Source organism: Vanessa tameamea, chromosome 3 (assembly GCF_037043105.1).
Source record: "Vanessa tameamea isolate UH-Manoa-2023 chromosome 3, ilVanTame1 primary haplotype, whole genome shotgun sequence".
NCBI classification, from domain to species: Eukaryota; Metazoa; Arthropoda; class Insecta; order Lepidoptera; family Nymphalidae; genus Vanessa; species Vanessa tameamea.
Genome location: NC_087311.1, coordinates 1,245,313 through 1,270,019, shown reverse-complemented (window position 1 = coordinate 1,270,019; position 24,707 = coordinate 1,245,313). Strand labels below are relative to the sequence as shown.

The 24,707-nt window shown below is 31.7% G+C and overlaps 1 protein-coding gene across 2 annotated transcripts in view; it reads left to right on the top strand.

Annotated features, from left to right (window-relative positions):
* LOC113397386 (protein O-mannosyl-transferase TMTC1-like) overlaps positions 1-23,307 on the top strand; it is a 177,858-nt gene extending 154,551 nt beyond the window's left edge. For both annotated transcript variants that reach the window (XM_026635702.2, XM_064217539.1), the window contains exons 4-15: positions 254-327; positions 2,310-2,447; positions 8,772-8,948; positions 11,726-11,915; positions 15,070-15,191; positions 15,546-15,710; positions 16,137-16,250; positions 16,725-16,865; positions 18,178-18,377; positions 20,340-20,505; positions 22,197-22,320; positions 22,486-23,307. In XM_026635702.2, the coding sequence (XP_026491487.2) occupies positions 254-327; positions 2,310-2,447; positions 8,772-8,948; positions 11,726-11,915; positions 15,070-15,191; positions 15,546-15,710; positions 16,137-16,250; positions 16,725-16,865; positions 18,178-18,377; positions 20,340-20,505; positions 22,197-22,320; positions 22,486-22,845 (1,971 nt within the window). In that variant the 3' untranslated portion in view covers positions 22,846-23,307. The remainder of the gene's footprint in view (positions 1-253; positions 328-2,309; positions 2,448-8,771; positions 8,949-11,725; positions 11,916-15,069; positions 15,192-15,545; positions 15,711-16,136; positions 16,251-16,724; positions 16,866-18,177; positions 18,378-20,339; positions 20,506-22,196; positions 22,321-22,485) is intronic.
* The last annotated feature ends 1,400 nt before the right edge of the window (positions 23,308-24,707 follow it).

Sequence of the window (24,707 nt, the reverse complement as noted above, 5' to 3'; positions counted from 1 at the left end):
ACATATATACCGAAGACGCGACATTTTTTTAACTTATTTAAAACTCAAATAGCTACTTAGTGAGTGAGTAGAGGTGATACTTACTTACTTTAACAGTTCACGGCAATTTATTTCTGAAGAGATCAAACGTAGTCGAACCCAACCTTTGTTGCACGTTGCGACGTGTTTTTAGACGTTCTCTCATTTCCATTTCATGAATATGTAGGGCCATAACGATGTCGATAAACATGTAATATTGTTGCATTTTTCACAGGTAGCTGGCGTGGTTGGCCGAGCGGATGTGCTGGCATGTATATTCTTCCTATCGTCGCTCTTAGTTTACCATAGGTAAGAATAATTATTATATTATTGAATAATTATTATAAAAAAAAATAATTATTGTACATCGTGCTACATATGTAAACTTTGCAATTACGTTAAACACCCTTAATTCAGAGCAATGAATGTTTAGAGACTTAATAAAGTCAAAGTAAATAGTATAAAATATAAATTTATAAAAGTAATAAATAATCTATGTTTCTCTTAAAAAATAAGTTTCAATAAGTAAACGAACATGATATTTTTATTATAATTAACAACAAAATATTGCGAACGAGCTATGAAAATTTAATAGAATCGTTTATATGGAAAATTTTGGCCCCGTCGAGGGACGCCCAGCAGTTTTGAAATATCGAAATTGTAGGTATCAATAAATAAATAAGTAGTAGAATAAACCAAAAACATGTTGTCGTATGTATATGTGGCAGGCAGCCTGGCATAAGAGAACGTCATGCCGAACGTCATAACTCCAAGGAACTGCAGTAGTCGTTTCAGATTAAAAATGTGACTATCAACATCAACCAAGGATTATATAAAGACATAACTCTTTAACATTGCTATAGCAAACCAAGACATTAAATCGAACCCACATAATAATATTCATATCAACGTAAACAACATAGTCTTACAAAGTTTCGAAGTCTATTTATCAAAACGGCAATATTACAAAAACATTAAGATAAAATAATCTCGTGTGATTTATAAATGCTATGAACGGATTTTCTTGAAGGCAGCTGTTTCTAAGCGCTTAGAGCGGAGACAGCCTCATTTTAATGGTTACGAAATGTGTAAAGAGTGTTTTACATGATCCTTTGAGTGGAGAACGAGCATAAAATACAGTCGGATTATATTTCAGTTGCGATGGAAAGTTACGTATCTTTACGATTGAATGTGGTGTGTGTACGCGTATGCGTGTACACTAGCGAGTCTGTGTGTGTGTGAAGAATTTCTTAACCACATTTGTTATTAAATACGACTCTTAAATTAATTAGACTTATATTATACACGCAAAAAATAACTCTGTCAGTCTGTTTGATACCTCATCAGGACTCAGCCTAAAGGCTTACTGATAGTATTGGTATGACGTCATAAAAATAATATTTTGTTACATTGGTGTGACATTATTTTTACCTCAATCAGCGTTGGTACTATCGGCAGTATAGGTAAAATATAATGTAGTCTTCCCTGACAGTAACAACCTGTAATTTCTCGGTCATTTACAAAACGGTGATGGGCGGTTCTCGGCCGAGTAAAACGTGTGTTCTGCATAATTACCTAGTATTACTATGCGTTCATGGGTTAAAATATTCTGTAAATCATTTTAACGCTATATAAAGTAATCTTTATGTATAATTAATATTTTTAGTTCATATGACAATGACTAGCATTCTTGAAGTACTTCTTGAAACCTACAGATCTATTAGAGATTTTTTTTTTCTTTCCGCAGACGCGTAGGCAGAACCCTCCAGGTTTCATTTTTTTATTTTGTCCTCAAATAGTCAAATACAGAGATTATACGTATTCTTTGTACCTTTTACGGTATTCTATTATTAAGATACTAATTTTTTCAGACTTTACAAATTTTAAAATTAAAATGGACTTTTATCTTGTAACATTTTGGTGCCCTATATTAGTACCTCTCTTGGTGCTATTTTTTGCATAGGAATTTTGTATGTGAGTCTGGTTTAGAATTTGGTGGAATAAAATGTTTAAGAATCATTTCTTTTTTAAATATATGAATGTACAAATTGCAATATTTATAAATGAATCTTCAATATGATATTAATCCAATCAAAGGAATCACATAAGCAAATCTTATATTTTTTCTGTATCTATTTATTTCTATAAAAAACGAGATTGATTCTACAAAAAGTTAATGACGAAAATAAAACTGATAAATGGCAAGACACGAATATTAGTACTAAGAAAGTGTTTTTAAATATATATTCTGAATATAATCGCTCGTAATGTAAAATATAATATATTTTTAGGCCTACGAGCAATAAGAAGTGCGTCTGGCTCAGCGTCGTCCTCGGAGCTCTCAGTATGCTGGCCAAGGAAACTGGAGTCACAATATTATTGCTCAATCTAGCGATTGACTTTTATAGATGCTGGCCACTTGTAAAGCGGTATGTATATTTTATTGTTACCCATTCTCTGATTATTCCTCTTCGTGAAAAGGCAATGACATAACGTCGCTGAAAATAAGCATGTGTTTATTTTTATTATAAATCCTACGGTATATTTAATAATCAAATTCTATAATAATTAAAAATTTATTATTAATACAGTATTAATACAGTGTATAAGCTTATAGCTATCATATTTTAGTTGGAAATAAATAATTAATAATTACGAGGGAGAATGTTGAGAAATATATACAATTATTTGAAGCATATTATTATAGGATACAAAAATGATGTCATTAGAACCAGTCATAATAGATTAACTTTTAGTTATTCTACACCTGAAGTTTGTTTATTATGAATAAGTTTCACTGTTCCATTAGTATATCTTGAAACTATAAGCACAAGTAGTTAATATTCTACTAATAGGATTGCAATTATTATATCTATTGGTTAGATCTTTCACTTATACCAGTAATAGGGTTTACAGCACTCATTCGACAGATATGGAGCCACCGAACAGCAACATATTATTTTACTTTTATTTCTTTCCGTGGGAGCGTATATGGATAATGAACCCATTTATTATTACAGAATTTGCTCGTTATGGAACTGTGAATGTTAATAAAAAAAAAAAATATGTTGTAACTTGAACCTCTGCCCGCGTCGTATCGTGTCATGCCAATTAAGTTGTAACGGATTCCCGCGGAGCTGATCAGTGTGATTTTATTTTTTTTATAAACGAACATTAAAAACAAAAACATTTAAACGTACTTGGCGAATGTCAACGTCATAAATAAAAACAACTCTTTAAATTATATACTTTAGTAGTTTGAGCTTAGCGATTACAAGATACTTCAAAAGCTAATTTCACTAGAATATTTATTATCAATCGATGGTACTAGTATATTGAATTTGTGTTTTAATAACGATTCAAAAGTTCTTGTAAAGTAATTACATGAAGTATGCTTCGCACATTCAGAATATAAATTATGAATATGACAAGATACTTAAGACCGTTAATATTATAAAATATGAACTTGGCTTGTACGTTGAACGTAATTGCTTCCAAATTTAAATGTAATAAAATTTTCCTCATTATTGATACTGAGCACTAAATTACATAACGAGGGAGCTTGAGATGAAATTGTCTCATTAAGTTTGAAATAATTTATTAAACGTGACACGCTACTGGTAATTCAGTAATGCTGATGTTATACATACATACATACATATGATTCGTTCGTAATATTGATTAATGAGTTTTGATTATTGGGTACTGGTTAGATATGAAATAACACAGACGGTATTTCAGACATAATATATTTAAATTTCATGTTATATAGGTGATTAAAAGTAGTTAGTATTCGTTAACTGAGAAAACCGATGCGCCAGAATCAGAATCAGAATCATCTCAGAATATAAGCAACCTTGGGAAGTTATATGTTATGCCCCTTGTGACTGTATTACTCTCATGTATTCTGGTTCACTCAACCTTGAAACTGGAACACAACAAAACCAAGTGTTGCTGTTTTGCGGAAGAATACATAATTTTCTAGCCCAACCACTCATCACAATGAGTGGATGGAACCTAACCAGAAGGGCTAGTACAAAGATCTACCAGCAAGTACTCGTAGTTCGCGAACGAAATCAGATGGTTTTATTATATAGACCAAGCGATACATAGACAGTTTAATGGTATAATCTCCAAACATAGGGCTTAGCATACTCTTAATAAAGAACACTCAGTGAGACAGATACGGGCAGTCAGAAATAACTAATTAGAATACAAATTCTTGAATTATTTAAAGTAATTATTTGATATATGTATGTATATATATTTGTATTGGACGTATTCGAGAATCGAAGTCAGATATTTTTTTCGATAATATCACTCGTCTAAATGAAATATTTATTGATTATTAATTGAAGGCACTTTAGTGGATCATTTTCGATCTTCGATTCTCGTTAGGACGAACTGTAATTAGGCTGGATTGACGGATTTCAAACAAGTTTGCACATTTCACAGAAATTTACAGAATGATCGTTTAATCTAGAGAACCGTTAATTTCCTGATTGAAACACAGATTTTACATTTATAATAAATTCAGATAAGTTAAAAACTTTCAATATTAATAATTGCATCACAAACCGGGACTGAAATTATCATTATTGGTAAACAAAATAAAGTCATACCTTAATCTATTTAGGGAGGTAGGTAAACGAAAACCTGATCACTCAACGTGCTATCAAACATGGGATTTAGGATGTTATGTTCCTTGTGTATATTGAATCACTCAGACGTTTTAGATTATTAATGTTTCGAGGTAGAATAATTGACGATGATAAATTATCATTCTATTGATAAGAGCGTGGTACCCTGGTCGATGTGTACTCGCGTGAGAAGTTTCACTTCTTCGGCGTAATTAAAAAATATTCTTATTTGCATGTAAATAATTAATTAAAATAAAATAATAATAATGATTACGATAAATGTAACTTTTTTCACCGCTAATATAACAGTCTCATATACAGTCGCGACAACTAAAATAAACATTCTAATATAAGAAAAAGTGTGAAGTTGTCTATTTTGGATATATGACACTTAACAGGCGGTTTAGCGAGCAGCTTTGACATGTAGTTTTCAAGTCAACCTTCGACATTTCTATTACAAAATTCAAATGCATCGTTTTTTAATAACCCATCAAACGTTTAAATTATATGAATACCGTTTTTAAGTGATAAAACTGGAACTTTAGTCGGTAAGTCTGGGTAGCACTTTACTATAATTATTGCCAGATTCGAACGGTAAGTGTAATTACATAACAGTAACATAGATCATATTTCAAATAACAATTGATACCGTAATGTGTTCAGTATTAGTTTAATGTTTCATATGTTTCTTTTAACTTCAGATCCTGTTCATTACGTTTTCTTTTTTCAAGATTAATGTACGATGTATTTCCGACTATTCTTATAATACTAGCTTAATTTTTATAGATGATGATTTTATATCTGTATTTGTAATCCGTAGACAGTCTGGAAAATGGGTCGTCTGATGGCCACCGCTCACAGTGACATTGTTTGAATTATTAACATTCCTTGCATCTTAACGGAGACATAAAATGGTGTTGCAAGTTTTATTAACTCCACGTGTTTATACATTCAATTTACTAATTGGTATATACAGACACGAGAGGCTTGCCAAGAGATTGGTGGCGCATTGGTTATGTAAGAAACGCTTAAAATTTCATACGCCACCAGTGCTGACCATAAACATTTGAAGGTCCGCATACCGATGCCATAAACAAAATGCCATGCCATAAAAAATAATTTATTTATCGTTGTAATTTGCATCAGGCTTAATCATATGAACGTTTTGATAAATAATATAACGTTACTGTCAAATTGGAATTTGATGGTTTTCTCCAAATAACAACAGTAACTCGTGTTCTACGATTTCCAGTTTCAAAACTGAAATGAAACAAACATTTCATAATTTAAATGATGTATGAACACGAAATACATAGTTAGGTTTATTACATATTTAGAACAGGATTCAAATTTCACGAGAATTTATTTAGTTCTATGAAAGCTATTTCTGGTATTTATTACAAACTTCGTAACATATTTATTATTAACTTGTTGTCGCCCGCAGCTTTGCTCACGATTTAGGGGTTATCAGATGTTAGGCATAAAAAAGTAGCTTATATCTTTATCAAATTCGGTCGAGTGGTTTGGCCGTGAAATAGCAAAATATATACAGATAGACGGACGGACAGACAAAGTTCCTTTCGTATTTATAATATTAGTACAAATATGTAGGTCGGGTGCCAGATGCAAAGAGGGGTAACGAACTTCCTATATTATCATTATATTGAATCCGATGATATTTAAGATGTAATTTTCTTCTCCAAAGGAATAATATTGTAGATTATTTAGTTCGAAGTAACTTAAGCCCTTATAATTTTTTTAAATGGTGAAATATGTATGAACTACTCATCGATAAGCTATTCGCTCTCACATTCAATAAGACAGATAACCTAATCGAGATATTTCGTTGGTTTCGTATCTTCCTATTATAAATATAATTATTATTACAAAGTTCGTAAAAAATACACGAACTTGTTTTCAGACTAATTGCTATCTGTAAGTTAAAAAATGTTGCCAACTATTAAAATAATTTATTTCCTTCAAATAATTCATAACAAAAGTTAGAATAAACAACTAAATATATGTAGCAATTTCATGTTTATGATTTGTTTAGACACATATTCCCGTATAATAATTATTCTACCGCACTAAATATTTTGTTTAGATGATTTCCGGCTTGAAGGATCAGTGTGCTAGTGTAATTACTGGCAAAAGGGATATAACATCTTTGATCTTTGATTGTAAGGAGGGGTTTATACTTCTTCCGGAGAGTGAGCGGAGTAAATCAGTTATAATTAGTTGGCTCTTTTGTTCGTCTGTCTTTCTTAAATAACTTCAAACATGGCATAAATTACAGTTTTCTTTGAAGTATGAGTGAGTTGAATTGTGCCTGCACAAGATTTTAGATCCCCTGGTCGGTGCCACTTTACCAGTATAAGGAGTGATTTTTATTTTTTTTGGAGTATCATTATTTTATTAGCAAAGGCAAACTCATCATCATCATAGTGTTAACTCTTTGTAATAAATAATAGTTAAATGAGTTTTTAGAAGTAAAGATTCGTGGATAGCGGGACATGCACTTGAATTTGCGGATACGGATCATTTGTAAAAAACTCTCCAGTTTTCCAGATGCAGGTTAATTGGCGAAACAAAGTGGTTTAAAGCTCAAGTGCCGTTGCATCGTAATTTTCGTAACATTTTTAAGTGGACTCTTAAAAGCATTTTTGAATCATCATTTTATCATATTAAATTAAAGTTTAGTTTAATCTCGTTCTATTATTGTAAGCTGTTGGGTATTTAGGTTATTCCTAAAAACCGACGTTAAAGTAATACTATTGTTAACAAAAAATGTGTAAAAATGGATGTCGTAGTGACCATATGCGACCTCAGCAGATTTTATATAGGACTGTAAATTCCGAAGTCCTTAGTTCCATCCTCATAATATGATCTTACCAAAATTTGAAACTATAACTGATGTATTTACTAATACATAGGATTGTTACTGAGGTCACATTTTTCTGACAAAAAATAATAATGAAATTCGTAAAACCTGGTGAAATTATCTCTGAACATACCTTGAAAACATTGAGATTATACTCTTGTTATCGAAATCGCTTAAAAATAGAGTAGATCAAATTAAACTTGTCATATTAGTATGTCAGTCTGCCAAACATTTTGACGTATGAAAGAGCCAGTGTAACTACAGGCACAAGGGATAACATCTTAGTTCCCAAGGTTGGTGGCGCATTGGCGATGTAAGGAATGGTTAATATTTCTTATATTTTCATGCCATTTTCTATGGACAGTTGTGACCACTTACCATCAGATGGCCCATAAGCTCGTCCGCAAACCTATACCATAAAAAAAACATAGGTCATTAGAGTTCAGTAGGTAGAATACGTAAATATCAATCAAAGACTGCAGGTTTAAACACTGAATTTTCATTCGTTTTAGCTTTTTTATAATTCAACAATGAACAAAAACAAATAAAATAAGAAGCCTTCTCCTTGAAAGAAGATGTCGTCAACTCAGCAGCGGGACTTTTAAAGACGTTCACTTTATTTTTCAAATTTTATTATCCAACAAAAATATGTATTTTTTTTCTACTTTAGCGACAAACTTAAATGTCAGTTTTTATCGACCCCATAAAAAAAAATATATATTCGCTATTTATTTTAAATACCATATAAACAATGCTCTTTTTATCTTTGTAAATCATTTTGGCTATCTCTGAGACAGTATAAATAGGGCGATTTGAAAAAAAATAACATATACATATTTTATGCAAGTAGTATAATAATATTATGCAATCAATTTAATAATATTATGCAAACGAGATGGCCCAGTGGTTAGAACGCGTGCATCTTAACCGATGATTTCGGGTTCAAACCCAGGCAGGCACCACTGAATTTACATGTGCTTAATTTGTTTATAATTCATCTCGTGCTCGGCGGTGTAGGAAAACATCGTGAGGAAACCTGCATGTGTCTAATTTCAACGAAATTCTGCCACATGTGTATTCCACCAACCCGCATTGGAGCAGCGTGGTGGAATATGCTCCATACCTTCTCCTCAACGGGAGAGGAGGCCTTAGCCCAACAGTGGGAAATTTACAGGCTGATTATGTTATGTTATTATGTATTATGCAATTACAATTAAATATTATTTCTTCAGGTCACTATGTTCATTGAAGATTGAAAAGAAATGCACGGGGTTGTCAGTGAGGACGACCAAGGTTCTGGTGTCGTTATCATTACTAATATGCCTTCGACTCGCGCTGCTACAAGGAACCTGGCCCACATTCTCACCACAGGACAACCCTGCTGCGTTCCATCCAAGTTTCTTCGTCAGGTGAGATCATATTAGAATAAGCCATTCGTAATAATGATTGAGTTGAGTAGCAGTAATTCCAATTACTGGTTTGGTTTGCCACAGGATCGGAATTCGAGACCTTATGATTTGCAATCGTATTGACTGTTTTGAGGCAGACTTTAAAGTTTGTAAATATAACAAATGAATGCAGTACTCTTTTTGATTAATCCAAGTTATTCCTTATTAAACGTAGCCAACGGCTTTGATTTGCCTAATCTACGTACAGTAAATTATTCATAGTTTGTTTATCAAAGGCCACGCGAACTTTAAAATTATTTGATAGTTTTAATACTTTACAAAACTTCTTAATAACCACGTATTTTTATCGCGATATAAATATTTAAACATAAAACCATATAAATTATAGTTTTCATTTTAAAGTATTTGTTCTAAGATTATAATATAAAACAGTTCTGCTCTGGTCATTTCGTATTTTATTCGTGAATTATTGAAAACCAATTTACAGTTATTCTTTAGATATACGCTATTTTGATATTACGCGTATTATTTAAATGCTATAATAATTAGGTATGGTCACTGTCTTGTCTATAGGCCGCTTCGCTTCGTTGATTTTAGTTACTAATATATTAACTCATTTCATTTCGCCCACGTTGAGGGGGAATTCAGGTACGTTTTCTGTACACCAGATAACGTCAATTCCAAATTCAAATGGTAGATATACACACATACACACTCACTTCTACATTTATAATATAAGTTAATAAATACGAGTCTGATTCACATTCATATTTATTATTATCTACTAAACTTGGAGGAAGAAATTTGATATAATAATTGATAAGTCTAGACTTTAACATCAGTATTTTATTATTATTCATACAATGCTCACGATGGAAACGCACAAGTTTTATTCACGGAACTTGTAATACTAGACGAGGTTGTGCCGGAACCAGCTTGTTAGCCTAGTTGGTTATATCTCCTGTCTACATAGAAATATAATTTATACAAATATCTTCGGATTTTTTTATTTTTACTTCGGCCATATTGTTTGTTATATTTTAGGTAACATAGATATGCTACTCAATTTGGATATTTAACAGTATCAAGTCTCGTATATTGTGATTATTTAGGTTATCGCTATAGACATAAAAATTAAAATGTATTTATCCATCAAAATAAATGTGATGACTATTTACAATCTCATAACTTGAGACACCTTTCGGGATATATTTGATACTATTGACACAATTACCTGCTTGACATTTTTATCAACATTGGAACACTTACGTGATTGACGCCGCAGTATATTTAAAGTGAAGTAACAGCCTGTAAATATCCCACTGCTGGGATAAGGAATCCAATAACGCTACTGCAATGCGGTTTGGTTGATACGCATGTTGTCACATGCATATCAACCAAACCGCATTGAAATTAGACAGTAGGTTTTCTCACGATTGTTTCTTACCATTAAGAACGTGATAAATTACAAACATAAAATTAAACATGTTAAAATTCAGTGATGCATGTTTGCCTTTGAACACTGAGCCATCTCGGCTTTTATATTTACAATAATATTAATATGTATATCCACTGTAATGTTGATTACATTAATAGAAATAGTGACAAACTTTTACCTATATAATAAAAATCCTCAAATACTTTTAGCTTAATTAATCAATAACTTAATATAATTGAAATTGTAGAATGCGGTGAAAGATTATATGGACGATGTAGACAGCATTCTTTGATATTACGTAGCAAAAAAAAAAACACTAAACATCTGAAAAGAGTACCTACTGAGTTTTTTTTTTTTTTATGTTAGAGGTGGCAAACGAGCAGGAGGCTCACCTGATGGAAAGTGACTACCACCACCCATGGACATCTGCAACACCGGGGGGCTGTTGCCAGTTCTTCATCATTATTCCACAACGATGATATCTTTAAATTCAATAAAATCTTTCGATTATTCATTTAGATTTTCAGTGATACATTTCGTAATAAAAATAAGATGCAGTATTTTATTTATACCCGAATACTCAAATATCAAATATATTTTAGTAATTAATTCTTCGAACTGCTGTTGCGTGCTTGAACTTGTTGAGTATCCAACCAAAATCTCCTCCAATTTTTATGCATGTGAAAACCGTTACTTATATGAATTTAGCTACTTCGGATTTTATTCTCAAAAGGCAATTAAAAATTGAAAATAAATTCAGATGCAATTTAAATAAATTTACCGTCCTAATAAAACAAAAAAAAAAATTATAATTTAACATCGAAATGATCATTTATTATAATTAGCAAAACTTTCTAATCAAGAACTCAAATAAAATTACGTTAAAAACAAACAAAATTAGCTGCGAAAAGTTTTCAAAGTTCTTCTAATATTCTAAACCGAACGACTTCATAATTTATACGCCATTGTAAACTTCACCCTGCTTCACTTGACATTAATTTACGTTCTATTGTATCGTTGCCAACTTCTAACTCGGTTCTAATTTGTTTTCTATTGTTAGTCCTTGGCTAAACTTTAACTCGTGGCCCAATGACTTTGAATACGAATTCAAAATCATTGAGCATCCTTTTTTTGAAATTTTGAATTTGTTTCACAGTACCTATTTAGTCAATAGAAATATACCATTAGAATGGTAATTGATCTTTGGTCAATGACAGCCGATAACGCAATTAGTGGTTAGAAAAAAGTCATCTTAATTCATCTGAATTTACCGACGTCCCAAAAACTATTGGTAATTGTTGAATAATGTGTCAATAGTTAAATTTTGTTTTTGTTTCAGATTGATGACGTTTTGCTATTTGGCTGCTTTTAACTGGTGGCTCCTCATCTGCCCTTGGACCCTTAGTCATGATTGGCAAATGGGTTCAGTGCCTCTCATCACCAGTGGTTGGGATCCGAGGAACTTTATCACGTGTGCTGCCTTTGGTGCCTTGATGCTTTTGTGCTACAGGTGTATTACTGATTTGGAGGTAAAATATAATAAATTCATATTTTTATAATTATTATCACTTTATATTGAAGGTCAACTCTGCTCATAGTTACTGCTACTGCAAGAAGTGAAGGAACTTCTAAAAATGTCATAAATCTGCCAACTATGGAATCTAAGCCCCTATCTACAAGTAATGACATTGGTTCAGACCCATTTAAACCCTCCAAGCTCAAACCCACTAAGCATACAGATTACGGATATTTGGCGGTATATTAATTTATGAGTGGGAAGAGCCTGCACGAAGTCGTAACCAATTTGGTTAATAATTTTATATGTGGAAAATCAAAAACTCATTTTCAATGAAATCACAAATCTTTCTATTTTTTACAATATTACGAATGATAGTAACTGTATTCGTAGATTTAAATTAATGTTACATAAATTAAATTGAAAGCTGAAATCTGTGTTTATCATAAAAGTGATACTTTTCTGCTTTACAAAATCTACATTCGAAGCTGGCAACATTAACTTAATACAACTGATATGTAAAATGTTACTCTTACGAGTACTATAACAGAGATTCTTTGGTACAAGTTGATCGATGATTAAATTTTAAATATTTTATATCAATTATTTGTTGGACCAGTGGGTCACTTAGTGTTAACTGCAAATTTCAGTTTAAAAATTGGACAAAACGCACCGAATTTTCACCTTATTCATTTGTGTAATTTTTCTCGTGTTTTCTGTTGAAGCAAAACATCATCATTAATACATGGATCAAATTTAAATCTGCCATGGCATTATGTGTATCCACTAACATTATACCGGCGTAGAATAAGCTCAAAACCTTCACGTTAACGGAGAGCCTTAACCCACTATCGGGACATTTACAGTCTGATATTAAACAAGACAAAACTTACATTCAATTATAATAATTGTTTCTCACGCTTAATGATCGTGTATATAAAATGCGCTATGTATTTTATTGTATAATTTTCTTTTATCTACTGTTGTTAGAACCACATATCCATATTCGATTCATTTGGTGGGAGGTCAATCAAGCCAATCTGGGTAGATACCGCATATTCTAACGCCAAGTAGACATGCTTATTATTGTTGTGTTTCAGTTTGAAAGGTGAGTGGACCAGTGGCATAAGAAATGTAACATCTTACTTCCCAAAGTTGTTGGCGTATTGGCGAATCAAGGGATTCTTAAATTGATAATGTCTCTAGGCGGTGGTGATCACCTACCATTAAGCAATGCATTTGCTAATCTATCTACTTATTTCAAATTAAAAAAAAACATTAGTCTTTATTTAAAATTGTATAAAATATTATCTCGTTTTCAGTAAACGTAGCTCAAAAATAATGATGCGCCATAAAATTTACAAAAAAATAATAATTACGTATTGAACATTAATGAGAATTCCTATATTGTACAAATATTTATTGGTTCAAATGAAAATACCTATATGAAAACGGTTTTGATTGAAATAAAGCCGCCGTGTAATTTATCTTACGTATTTGCTAACATTAATAACGATTCATGATTGATGTGTAATCTCTTTGATTCTATATTGATAAGTAATTTTTGTGTGACATTTATGAATATTTTATACTATATACAAAGTAAATTAAATATTAAATTGCTTTAGATTATATCGAAAATCGGTCTTTAAAAGCTTTTATTTAACTTGCAATGTATGTATATATGTATGTGCGGGTGGAATCTTGCTACTCAATTTTGAAGCAGATCTCTTTAACCGATTTGGCTGAAATTTTGTATACACGTTAAGTTTGGATGACAATACACGATAAGCTGACGTCATTATAAGTCCAATACGGTAGAACATTCGAGATGGCAGAATAGTTTTTTTTTATGCACTTATGTAATATGGGTGTCAAATGAAAGAGGTTGTCAAGAATAAATTGAAAAATATTCTGACATCACATCGCGAGGTTTTCGTAAGTACATACATAGAAGTATTTAATTAAACTGAAATAAAAAAAAGATAATACTTAGCAGATTAAATTACTAAATTACATGGTACTAGTTAATTTACGCGACAGGTTATTACGCGACAAGCTGTTATGATTAAAGAAATTGTGTATAATGAGGTTATAAATTGATAGTTAAAATTTTAAAGGAACATTTTATTTTCTTCTTTTTAGAGCATTTAAATAAAAGCTTTTTTTAAAAAGTATTTTTACTTTGAATTTATTTATCATTGTGGCGTATTATATACACAGCTATTTCGACTCAGCGTTGGAAATGTCGCTTAAATTAATTGCTTGATATTTATATTTTATTTCTACGCTCACAAATATGATATAAAATTATCCGTAACACTATTTAAAATTACTTTTTTAAACCTATGAGACATGTGTATAGATTTGGAATAGCATTCTATATCGCCATGAGAGTCGTTTAGAAGTTGATTACGTAGAAAATGCATCATCTTCTTCTTTTATACGTCAAATCAATGATATCAGAAAGAGACAATATGTGTTTAACTAAACACTCACAGAAATTATTTTTAAGGTTACTTATTGTCAATTCCAACTTCTATAGGAATAAATTAAATTAAACAATTGATTGAATGAAACATTTGACGTGATATCATTGGTCAATTGGTGGTTGATCTTGTATAATATATGATATTCATTATGCGCGTAAAATTATGTTTTGAATGTCGTCGATGTTGTTATCGAATCTTTGGTGGTAAAATGAAAGTGGTGATAAGTCGTGAAGTGGAATGTTTTGAATCATACATAATACATAATCAGCCTGTAATTTTCCCACTGCTGGGCTAAGGCCTCCTCTCCCGTTGAGGAGAAGGTATGGAGCATATTCCACCACGCTGCTCCAATGCGGGTTGGTGGAATACACATGTGGCAGAATTTCGTTGAAATTAGACACATGCAGGTTTCCTCACGATGTTTTCCTTCACCGCCGAGCACGAGATAAATTATAAACAAATTAAGCACATGTAAATTCAGTGGTGCCTGCCTGGGTTTGAACCCGAAATCATCGGTTAAGATGCACGCGTTCTAACCACTGGGCCATCTCGGCTCATCTTTGAATCATATCTAAAGATAAATTAATCCACTGTTTGTAGTTCATAATATTACAGAACTATGTTTATTATTAATTTTTAGCTTGAGTTGAGTGCCAATGAAGGATTTTTGTGTAGGTACAAAGGCACACGCCCGCTGTGATCGGTTTGTTACTGCTGGTGGTACCCTTCGTGCCAGCCAGCAATTTACTCGTCACCGTTGGATTTGTCATCGCTGAACGAGTTTTGTACATACCGAGGTACGGTTTTAATTTATATTGAGATTTTTATCTCCTATAAATTTCATCTGTTAGTATGTGTGAGTCAAATCATACAACTGAATTTTAAACCAACTCCATACAACCGTTGAGAGAAAAAAACTTACCACACATTTGTTGCTGGTGGAGGTGGTGGATGCAATCTAGTATTACTAATTGTTTGTTTTAAAGCATATTAGATGAAATAAATTATTAATTTAAAAACTATTAATTGTAAACCAAAATGTTATATACAATATAAATATTATTATACAATTTCGAATCTTGATATTTAATAATTTAAACTAAAAACTTAATCATTGTCATAATAATATTTTCACGAAGTAAATATTTTAGTGTCGGAAGCGTGATAATAACTGCATATGGAGTTCAATTGATGTGGTACTCCAAGCCTGGAACTAAAGCTGTCCTAGTAGTTGGACTAGCAGTTCTGGCTGCCAGTGGAGTTGCTAGAACACACAGGAGAAACGCCGACTGGCGTGATCGAGCGACATTATTACGGTTAGTTTTTTATTAATTAGATTGTTATATAAAAATTATAATTTTCAATATAATAGACATTTTAAAAGTTTATAAAAAATTGAGATTCTTCAGAAAAGATATGATATTATTTAAGTAAAGACAGTGTAAATATAGCGTGAATGAATATTTTCATTGGGTTATATAAAATAGAACTTTAATAATGAAACAATTAAGGTTATCGTTATCACTGAACATACTCTTTAAATAGCAAATATTTAAAAATTCTTGAAATAGTTTTTGTAGCGATGACAATATTGTTACATTTTTATCGAGACACGGACAGTAGCAACATTATTAATATAACATAACATTTTCGCAAAATTCATAAAACCCGTGACAACGCTAGTTACTCGCATTACGGTCGGCGTATACGATGAATCACCGCCCAAATGTGTTTTGTTTCAGAGCGGATTTAGTGAGTTTACCTCAAAACGCCAAACTGCACTACAACTTTGGAAACTTTCTCCGCGAGACCGAACAGCAAGACAACGCTATCAAACATTACAAAGAAGCTTTGAGGTACAAAGCGCTTGCCGTAACTCGAGGGCGCATAGGTGTTAGTTCAGCTGTCGCGATATTGCAAACTTTTGTTCAATGTTGTTCCTCGGCAGCTAATAATATGTGTTGGATTGTCTTGTTGCTTGTTTTGGGAATATTGTCCCAGCGAGTCATGTCTACGAATAGTTAACTCATAGAAGGAATAATTTAAACCAAACATCTAACTAATTTGACTATGAAAATATCCGATTTATTAAGGTTTTGGAGTATAGTAAATATAGTTTATCATAGCGACAGAGTATAAAAATTATAATTATCTTTCATAAAGTAAAAGCCCTTATCGATCCCTGCTCATAAAAATATCGATTTTATTAATTTTAGGGGGAAAATTATTTAAATTGTATATCATACATATTAATAGAATTTAATATTTAGTTCATTATATGTTTATTTTTGTGTGACATCGTTTGTTTGATTTGTGGATGTATTCTGAAGGTTATGGCCGACATACGCCAGCGCTCACAACAACATCGGCACTCTCATCAGCGCTGACAGCGCTGAACAGCACTTCTTGAAAGCTATTAAATACAACAGACACCATGTAAACGCACATTACAACCTTGGGAAGCTATACAAGTAAGTAAAGAAGTAAGAAAACAGGATATCTGCTTAATTGTGATTAAAATTAATTCTTCAGCCTTATTATATTTTTGTGCTTCTTTTCCTCAAATGCTTCACCGAGAATGTAGGCTAAGAAAGCGTTTACATAATTCCATAATTGTGGATTAGGAATTGTGGAAATTAGAGTATTCGTCATTGGTTATTTTTTTATACTATAGATACCGAAAGTCAAGAGGGCCACCTAATGGTAAGTGGTCGTCACCGCCTATGGATATGGTGCCCAATGGTCCTGTAAAAATGTTAACCTTTCCTTCCATCGGTACGCCACTAATCATCGGTGCTATTATCTTAGTCTCTAGTGCCTGTAGATACACGGGTTCAACCTTCGTATTGGAAAACAAAATAATAAAATTGCCTTTGACGATAGAATATTTATTGTAATTTGGCGGCTGGGGTTGCACATAAATATACCACTTAAATTAATTTTACGGGTATCATTCTAGATATTCATCATTTGATCAAATTATTTATTAATTATTTTAATTTAATATTTTATGCCACGAGAGTGTTGCCATATCAATTAGTTAAAAACTCAGTGATACTGGTAGGGGATCAAACTTCGTAATATAAGGCCTTGTTCTAATCTACTGAGAAATTTCGATTCATTTAAGGTAAAAAAGTAAAAATATTTTTACAAATTTTACAAATAAAATATATATTAATTCCGTCAAATTATGACAATGAGTTTCCGAAATACCTATAATTATTCATTGTAGCAATAAAATAATTATACATTTGTTTAACTCGTCATTTCCTCATTAAAACAGAATAAAATGTAACCGCAAAAGGAAACAGTATTATTGTAGCGGTCATTTGTGCAGTTTTATTATGACATATTTTAATTAAATTATAATTTATTTTAATAAATTAATAATAAATGCGACCAAAAACGCAAATTTGATGCATAATTATTACGCAATCATTACAGGCTTCTATCTGACGATTATAACGATAAAACATTTTGGAACCACAAAATTAATGACGCGTCTATAAAAAGTGCCAATGGAAATTTGTATTTAGAATTTCAGAATAAACATTAAGCATTAATAATCACTATTTAATTGTTTAAAATTATATAGATTAATGAAAACGTAGATGGTTCTGAAATATGAGATTTGTGTATTCCTCAAATTACAATGGTAGATCACGGCAAGCTATGAATAGATTTTGCTCTAATATATAAGGATAATTGCTTAAGGATAGTCTATAGATTTCCGATTATAGTTTGTTAAAAAAATATAGCTGAATATCAAACGATTGTCCTCAGAAAAAACGGTCGTATCATTCAAGCAATAAAAATGCTGGAACGATGTATAGTCCTTCAACCGCGGTTCGTTCAAGCGCACGTGGAACTTTTATCTCTGAAACCGGAATCTGAGAAACCGAAAATTTTGACAAGGTTGTTGGAATTGGAGCCGAATAATTGGGAACATTACGTGCTCTATGGAAACTGGTTGAGGACAAAAGGTACCTATTTTATAAATTGTTGTTTTGAAATTGCTTATATACGTTTTTATTTAAGTGATATGACAAGAGATTTAAGAGCTCAATATGTTAATACTTAGCTAGAATTCTGTTGGAATGCAATTATGAGAGTATTTTTTTTTTGGAACGAAGTTCTATTGCTCTTCTTACAGAAATCGTCACATTAGGAATAAGGGAACAGGGGGGGAGTCTCCAGGTGTTCTTTCCCTCTCTTTCTCTCTGTCTCTTTCCATTGTATGCGGTTTTAAATAATTTATATTATTATTATTTAGATTTATTTTTTGTTATTGTTTTAATTAACACGAGATTCATAATAACAATTTTGTCATCGTCATATTATATAATTAAATTGTTCTCAAGGGTTGTTAATTTATTTTATTGTGTCTGTTATTAAATACATAATATATATATCGCATCTCTGTTTTCTATTTAGTCTTGGTTCATCACATCTGTGGAGATGCCACAGACGTGGTTTTGATGTTTCTATTTTTTTATATTATATTTCCATAGTTTGATATGTCTGCATTTTCCCCACTACAATTCAATTTTATGGTTTGGTTTTTTGACTGGTTTTCATTCTAGTTTTGTGTCAGTTATCTTCCTTGTGTATTGATATTATGGAGTTCTAGGCTGGTCTTGATATTATTCGGCTAGCGTATAATTTATATCAGATTAAATAAGTAACATTGAGAGTAAAAAATAAAACAAAAAGTTGTACAAAACTTTTTTAGACTTTTCAATTTCGAAATTAAATTCAATACAAAATTAAGTTCTTGAAATTGAAGTCAGATAATATGAATAAATTGAATATCTTTTGTATAATTCTTGGGTAAGATCTGAACAATGTTTTAGCAATTGTAATATTGTTATTGATAAACCTGTAATTATTTGTGATATTAATTTCAAAAGAGAATGACTTGAGGGTCACGCTAAGTGAAATCCTACGTAATTTGATTTTAGTTATTTATTTACGAGAACAACACTACTTTCACGTTCAAGTGAAATTATTATTGTTCTCGTAAATAATTTTATATTATATATCCATTCAATTACAGTAGAACATAACATACTTAAATATTTTTTTGTTGAATATATAGTTTAGTTGACTGTCTAATGGGTCACCTGATGATAAGTGGTCACCACTGCCCATACATACTAGTGGTACCTATTATGAGTAGATGGTAGCTACCCAGACGAACTTACACGAAGCCCTACAATTGATTAAAATTAAAAATACAAACGTAACAATCGTGGTTACATGACAATTAAAAATAATGAAAAAACTATATCAATTTAGAAAATGATTCGATTGTAATTATGGTAATCTTACACAATAATTTATTAGTGTTTATTAATCTTGTTACAAGCTTCACAATAGCGTAACGTAATTGCCTGTATAATATTGTACTGCTGAGGTAGGGCCCCCTCCAAGGAGGTTCGGATTGTGGGTGTAAGCCGGGACAAGCACCTCCGAATTTTCACATGATTAATTTGTGTTTATAATTCACCTCGTGCTCGGTGATGAAGGAAGACATCGTGAAGAGCGAAGCCGCTCCAATGCATATACAGGTTCTATATGCATTGGAGCGGCTTGGTGGAATTATCTATACCGTAGGATAGCCCAGCAGTGATATCTTTGCAGGATATTACGTTTCCTTTATACTTTTATAACGACATAGTATCAAACGAATTTGAAGTATTTGAAGTATTATTTATTAAATGTATTATTATTTTACGTTAATAACTATTTCCGCTTAAAGTAAGTGTAACTTGTGCATAATTTTATCAGAACTCATTCCATTTGAGTCGTAATAGCAAATATTAAATACCAATCAAACTTACTAGATCGGTTTCGCAGAAGCCTCAAAATATCGGAATCAAATACTCTCAGAAACCTTTTAAATAATGAAATATAAAATTTATGTTTATTTAAAACGTTCTCAGGCTTACCTGGAGCTGCTGCCAAATATTTTCTCGAAGCAACAAGACTCAGCTTTCGAAATCGGAATATGGAGAAACCAATCAGAGGGGATTTGATCTCGTTTAGATCCACGGCTCTTATGTATAGGAGCCTAGGTCAGAAGTCTAGAACATTACAACTATTAACTAGGTAAGTTATATCTATATATATCTTATCTAAGATTAGAAAGTCTTTTGTAGATTTTTCTTGTCTGTATTTTATTTCTAGTTTCATTGTTATATATTAAATAGTATTTAAATTCTATTGTATTGTTTGGTTAGACAGGTATATGAGTCACGTGATCACCACATTCGTCTTACCTATGCGTACATATACTTTACTTTACTTTACTTTACCGTATTAGTAGGGCTTTATGCAAGCCCGTTTGTGTAGGTACCACACGTACATTCGATACTCTACCGCCAAACAGCGGTCGTTAATGTTGTTGTGTTCTGCTTTGAAGGATGAGTGAGCCAGTGTAGGGTAAGGCACCGAAGGGATATAACATCTCGGCTCGCAAGGTTTGTGAGGCATTGGTGTAATATAAAGAATGATCAATATTTCTTACAGCACAAATGTCTATAACCAAAAGCACTTTGCATTAGGGAATTACATTGATTAAAAGCAAATATTAACAATTCTTCAGAGCGTCATTAAACCGGGAGCCATGAAATCTTAAGCGAACCGTCATTAGCTTCGCAAACCAATATACGGGTAAACGAAATAGTTTTTAATGGCAGAATGACTCTTTATCGAGACTTCTCAATGACTACTGGATACTAATCCATTCTATCAATTGTAGGACTTTATGCAAGTAGTAAATGTCGGACTGTTGAGCGATGTTTTTTCTATTGAGGATAAAGTTTGGAGTTTACACAACGCTACCTTATAAGTCAATGCAGTTTGGTGGATACACATAGGGTTCAGGCAACATGTAGGTTTCCTCACGAAGTTTTCCATTACCGATCACGAGATAAATTATAAACATAAAGTACATCAAAATTTAGTGGTGCTGCCTGGGTTTACTAATGTTACAACTTATTAAAATTAAATATTAATGTTACAATAAAAGACAATAAACTCATTACCTTTGACATATTATAATCCATTCTAAGATTTCAACAGGTATCAGTATAATTGTATCTATTGTTTTCCTTTGATTGATTTGGACGCTTTGATATTCGATAGGACTTTATTATTTTTTATAATTGGAAGTGGATAAAAAAATGGAAACTTATATTTGCTTGACAAATTCTATTTATATAATAAATACAGCACTGATTCAAATTTCATTATTAAAAACCCTGAACTTAGTAAAATTATCCTTTTATACTTAATTTGTTTATATAATGATCATTAACTCTGCAAACAGAGACAAATAGTTTTATATACTTTTTTGAGATTACATCAACACAGTCTACGGTAAAAACCTTATTCATTTACAATTATAATTGTATTATTGATTTATATCCGGTGCAGCGCCGGGCTATATTTGTAAACTTACACGAGGACATCCTAGAATAAATATTTGTTCGATTTACAGCAAGCATTGATGGGCTTTTATAGATTTTCAATTAGTTTTGTTATTCACGATGTACAATGCGTAGCAATCAAAATCAAATTAACGTTAATAACAATATGTGGTTTCCGATGATCTCATATAATTATGATTTTATCAAATACCGGACTCGAAAAAAAATGTGGTCTATTGTAGTAGTATAAACATAGATCAAAAATAAATTACCTGATTATCATTTATTTTTAGTGTAGGGACTTATCGAAATATCAGTTGCGTCATAGAAAGATAGATAAAGATAAAATAAGTTTGTTATTATGGTTAGATGGCATACGTGGCGGCGCGGTTGGCCGAGTGCGGCGGCTGCGCACACATATCTACGCGACTGGCGCCTCCGCCTCGAACTGGAGGGACGCGCGCTGCTCTACTCCAAGGCCGTCAACCCAACGGTGAGCTGAACCACTCACTGCTACTTAAAGACCACACTACACCTTGAAGTTGCTAACTACGTTAATTCAATTGTAATCCAAAGTTTATCATAGTGCTAAAATTAGACTTCTTATATAAAGGTAGTATTTCGTAAATCAATTCAAACTAATTTACTTTTTGTACAGAAATCAACAACGTGCTTCGATCATTCTCAGCTAGCAGCAGGAGCTGGTAACACAGAAGCAGATACAATAGCAAAAGACGAAGAAATAGTTAAAAGTGACGAAATAGTTAAAAGTGAAAAAAGGGACGCTGAAGAAAGTGTAATAGTTGACAGTAACGCTTGCGATCATAAAACGTGTGCGATTAAAAAACGCAATCTATCAATATCAACGCAAATTAAGACGACTCACAATAAATCAGAAATTGGACTCAAACAAAAAAAGTGTACAATGCATAGAAAACAAAAAACCGTCAATAATAATGATGTGATACCGAACATAGCGGCACCGCTTGCCGAGCACGTTTTGATGAAGACCTTTTAAACTAAGAACGCTTTTCTAGAAATTTCGAGGAAAAAATGTGTGCTTGCAAGTGATTTGAATAAGTCAGTGAGGTTAGTTGTAAAATATGCCGACAATATCGCGAGGTTAATACGTAGTTAAGTAATGATTTTGAAATGAGAAATTTAAAAAAGGTAGCTAAGGTCTTTAAATTATTTGTTTGTACCTTAAACGATTAAGAATATAATACAAATTTATTTTCATGGTAAAATATTTAAAATTTCTCATATCGAAATTTTTAGATAGGAAACTAATTCTAAAGACAATTTTGTAGAAAAATAAAAAAGTTATATTTTTGTCAGTGAAGGATGGTTGACTGTGTAGGGTGTTGACGCACCGATGTTTTTACGCTAGATTTAGGTATTTATGGTAAGTTAATTTAACATAAAGCTTTCTGTTATGATGTTTGAGCATACAAATACTTAAAGCGAGATTTCGTTTGAAACAAAATGTATAATTGTATTACCTTTTTAAGTTTGATATACGAATAGTATATATATACCTTTATTAGAGATAATTGTAGTTGAGTTGGTTCCTTGTTTTTGATATATTTTTGTAATATCATACACTTTTTTCGTAATCTGGATATTTCTGGATGTCCTATGTATAGTGAGCATACGATACGCATGTTACTGCCAATTCATATTTTTTAATTAATTATTGGGGAGTTGATTGCAAAAGTTTATAATGATTATGATGATGATAATATTTTGATATAAGAAAAAAATTACTTACATTAAAATATTCTAACTATTCCAAATTCTAAACGACTTCGACGAAACCAAAAGCAACAACAGCATATTTTAAAATACATTTATAATTAAAACTAATATATTCATTTCATTTCAAATTAATATTTACCAGATGCAAAACAATTAAAACTTTCATAACAGAAAGCGTTATTCGAGCACGGCTAAGGACTGTACCACTGATATTTACTGCTTGGCCTCAACATTTCTATAATCAACTTCATATAAAACATTATCCATATCGATGATATAATATATTATTTACAAAAACAATGTCTAGACACAAATAAACAAACGATCTGTTAATTCATCTATGATGTATATATTATTTTTAAGTGTAGGTTAAAGGCACTTGACATTGCTTTGAATGTACTGAAAATAAACAATTGAATTAATAGTTATTGTTTCATTTCGTCCGAATAAAATATGCTTAACATATAGTTTATATAGTTGTTTTATTTTAATTGGCTAAAAAGTAATTTGGCCTTTAATATATTCAGACGGCCTACCACTAAGTCAATATATATTATATTGCAAAAAATATTGCGTCGTTCGTTTAGTGGCTAGATTTAAGACCGCATCTCAGTTCCCACGATTGGTGGCGCATTGCTTATCTAAGAAATCGTTAAAATACTATACGACTCTATGTATGTATGTATGCTATCAGGTATCCCGTTTGCTAGTCCGCCTACTGACGCCATAACAAAATAAGATTCCGAGGTCCTTGGTTCGAACCGTGCTGATGAAAAGTTATTGGGTTTTTCTGACGAAAAATACGTCACGGACTCCGAGTTCATTTTCTCTTGTATATAACCGTTAAGTTGAATTATAAAAAAAATTTCGAGAGAAATGGTAAAATGTTCTCTGAAAAATAAAATCGATATAAATAAAAATATCTAAGGACTGGCAGAGATACGCACTTGATCACCAAAATCTTAAATATTGCATTCATTAAATAGTCTTTTATTCCATACTAATAACTACTTGTAATGAGATGTTGTGTGTGCATGTGTGTATTTTGTACATATTATACTAGAATACAGTCACGTATAATTGATTCCAAGAGAGTGGAAACTTATTCTCATATATTAGTGT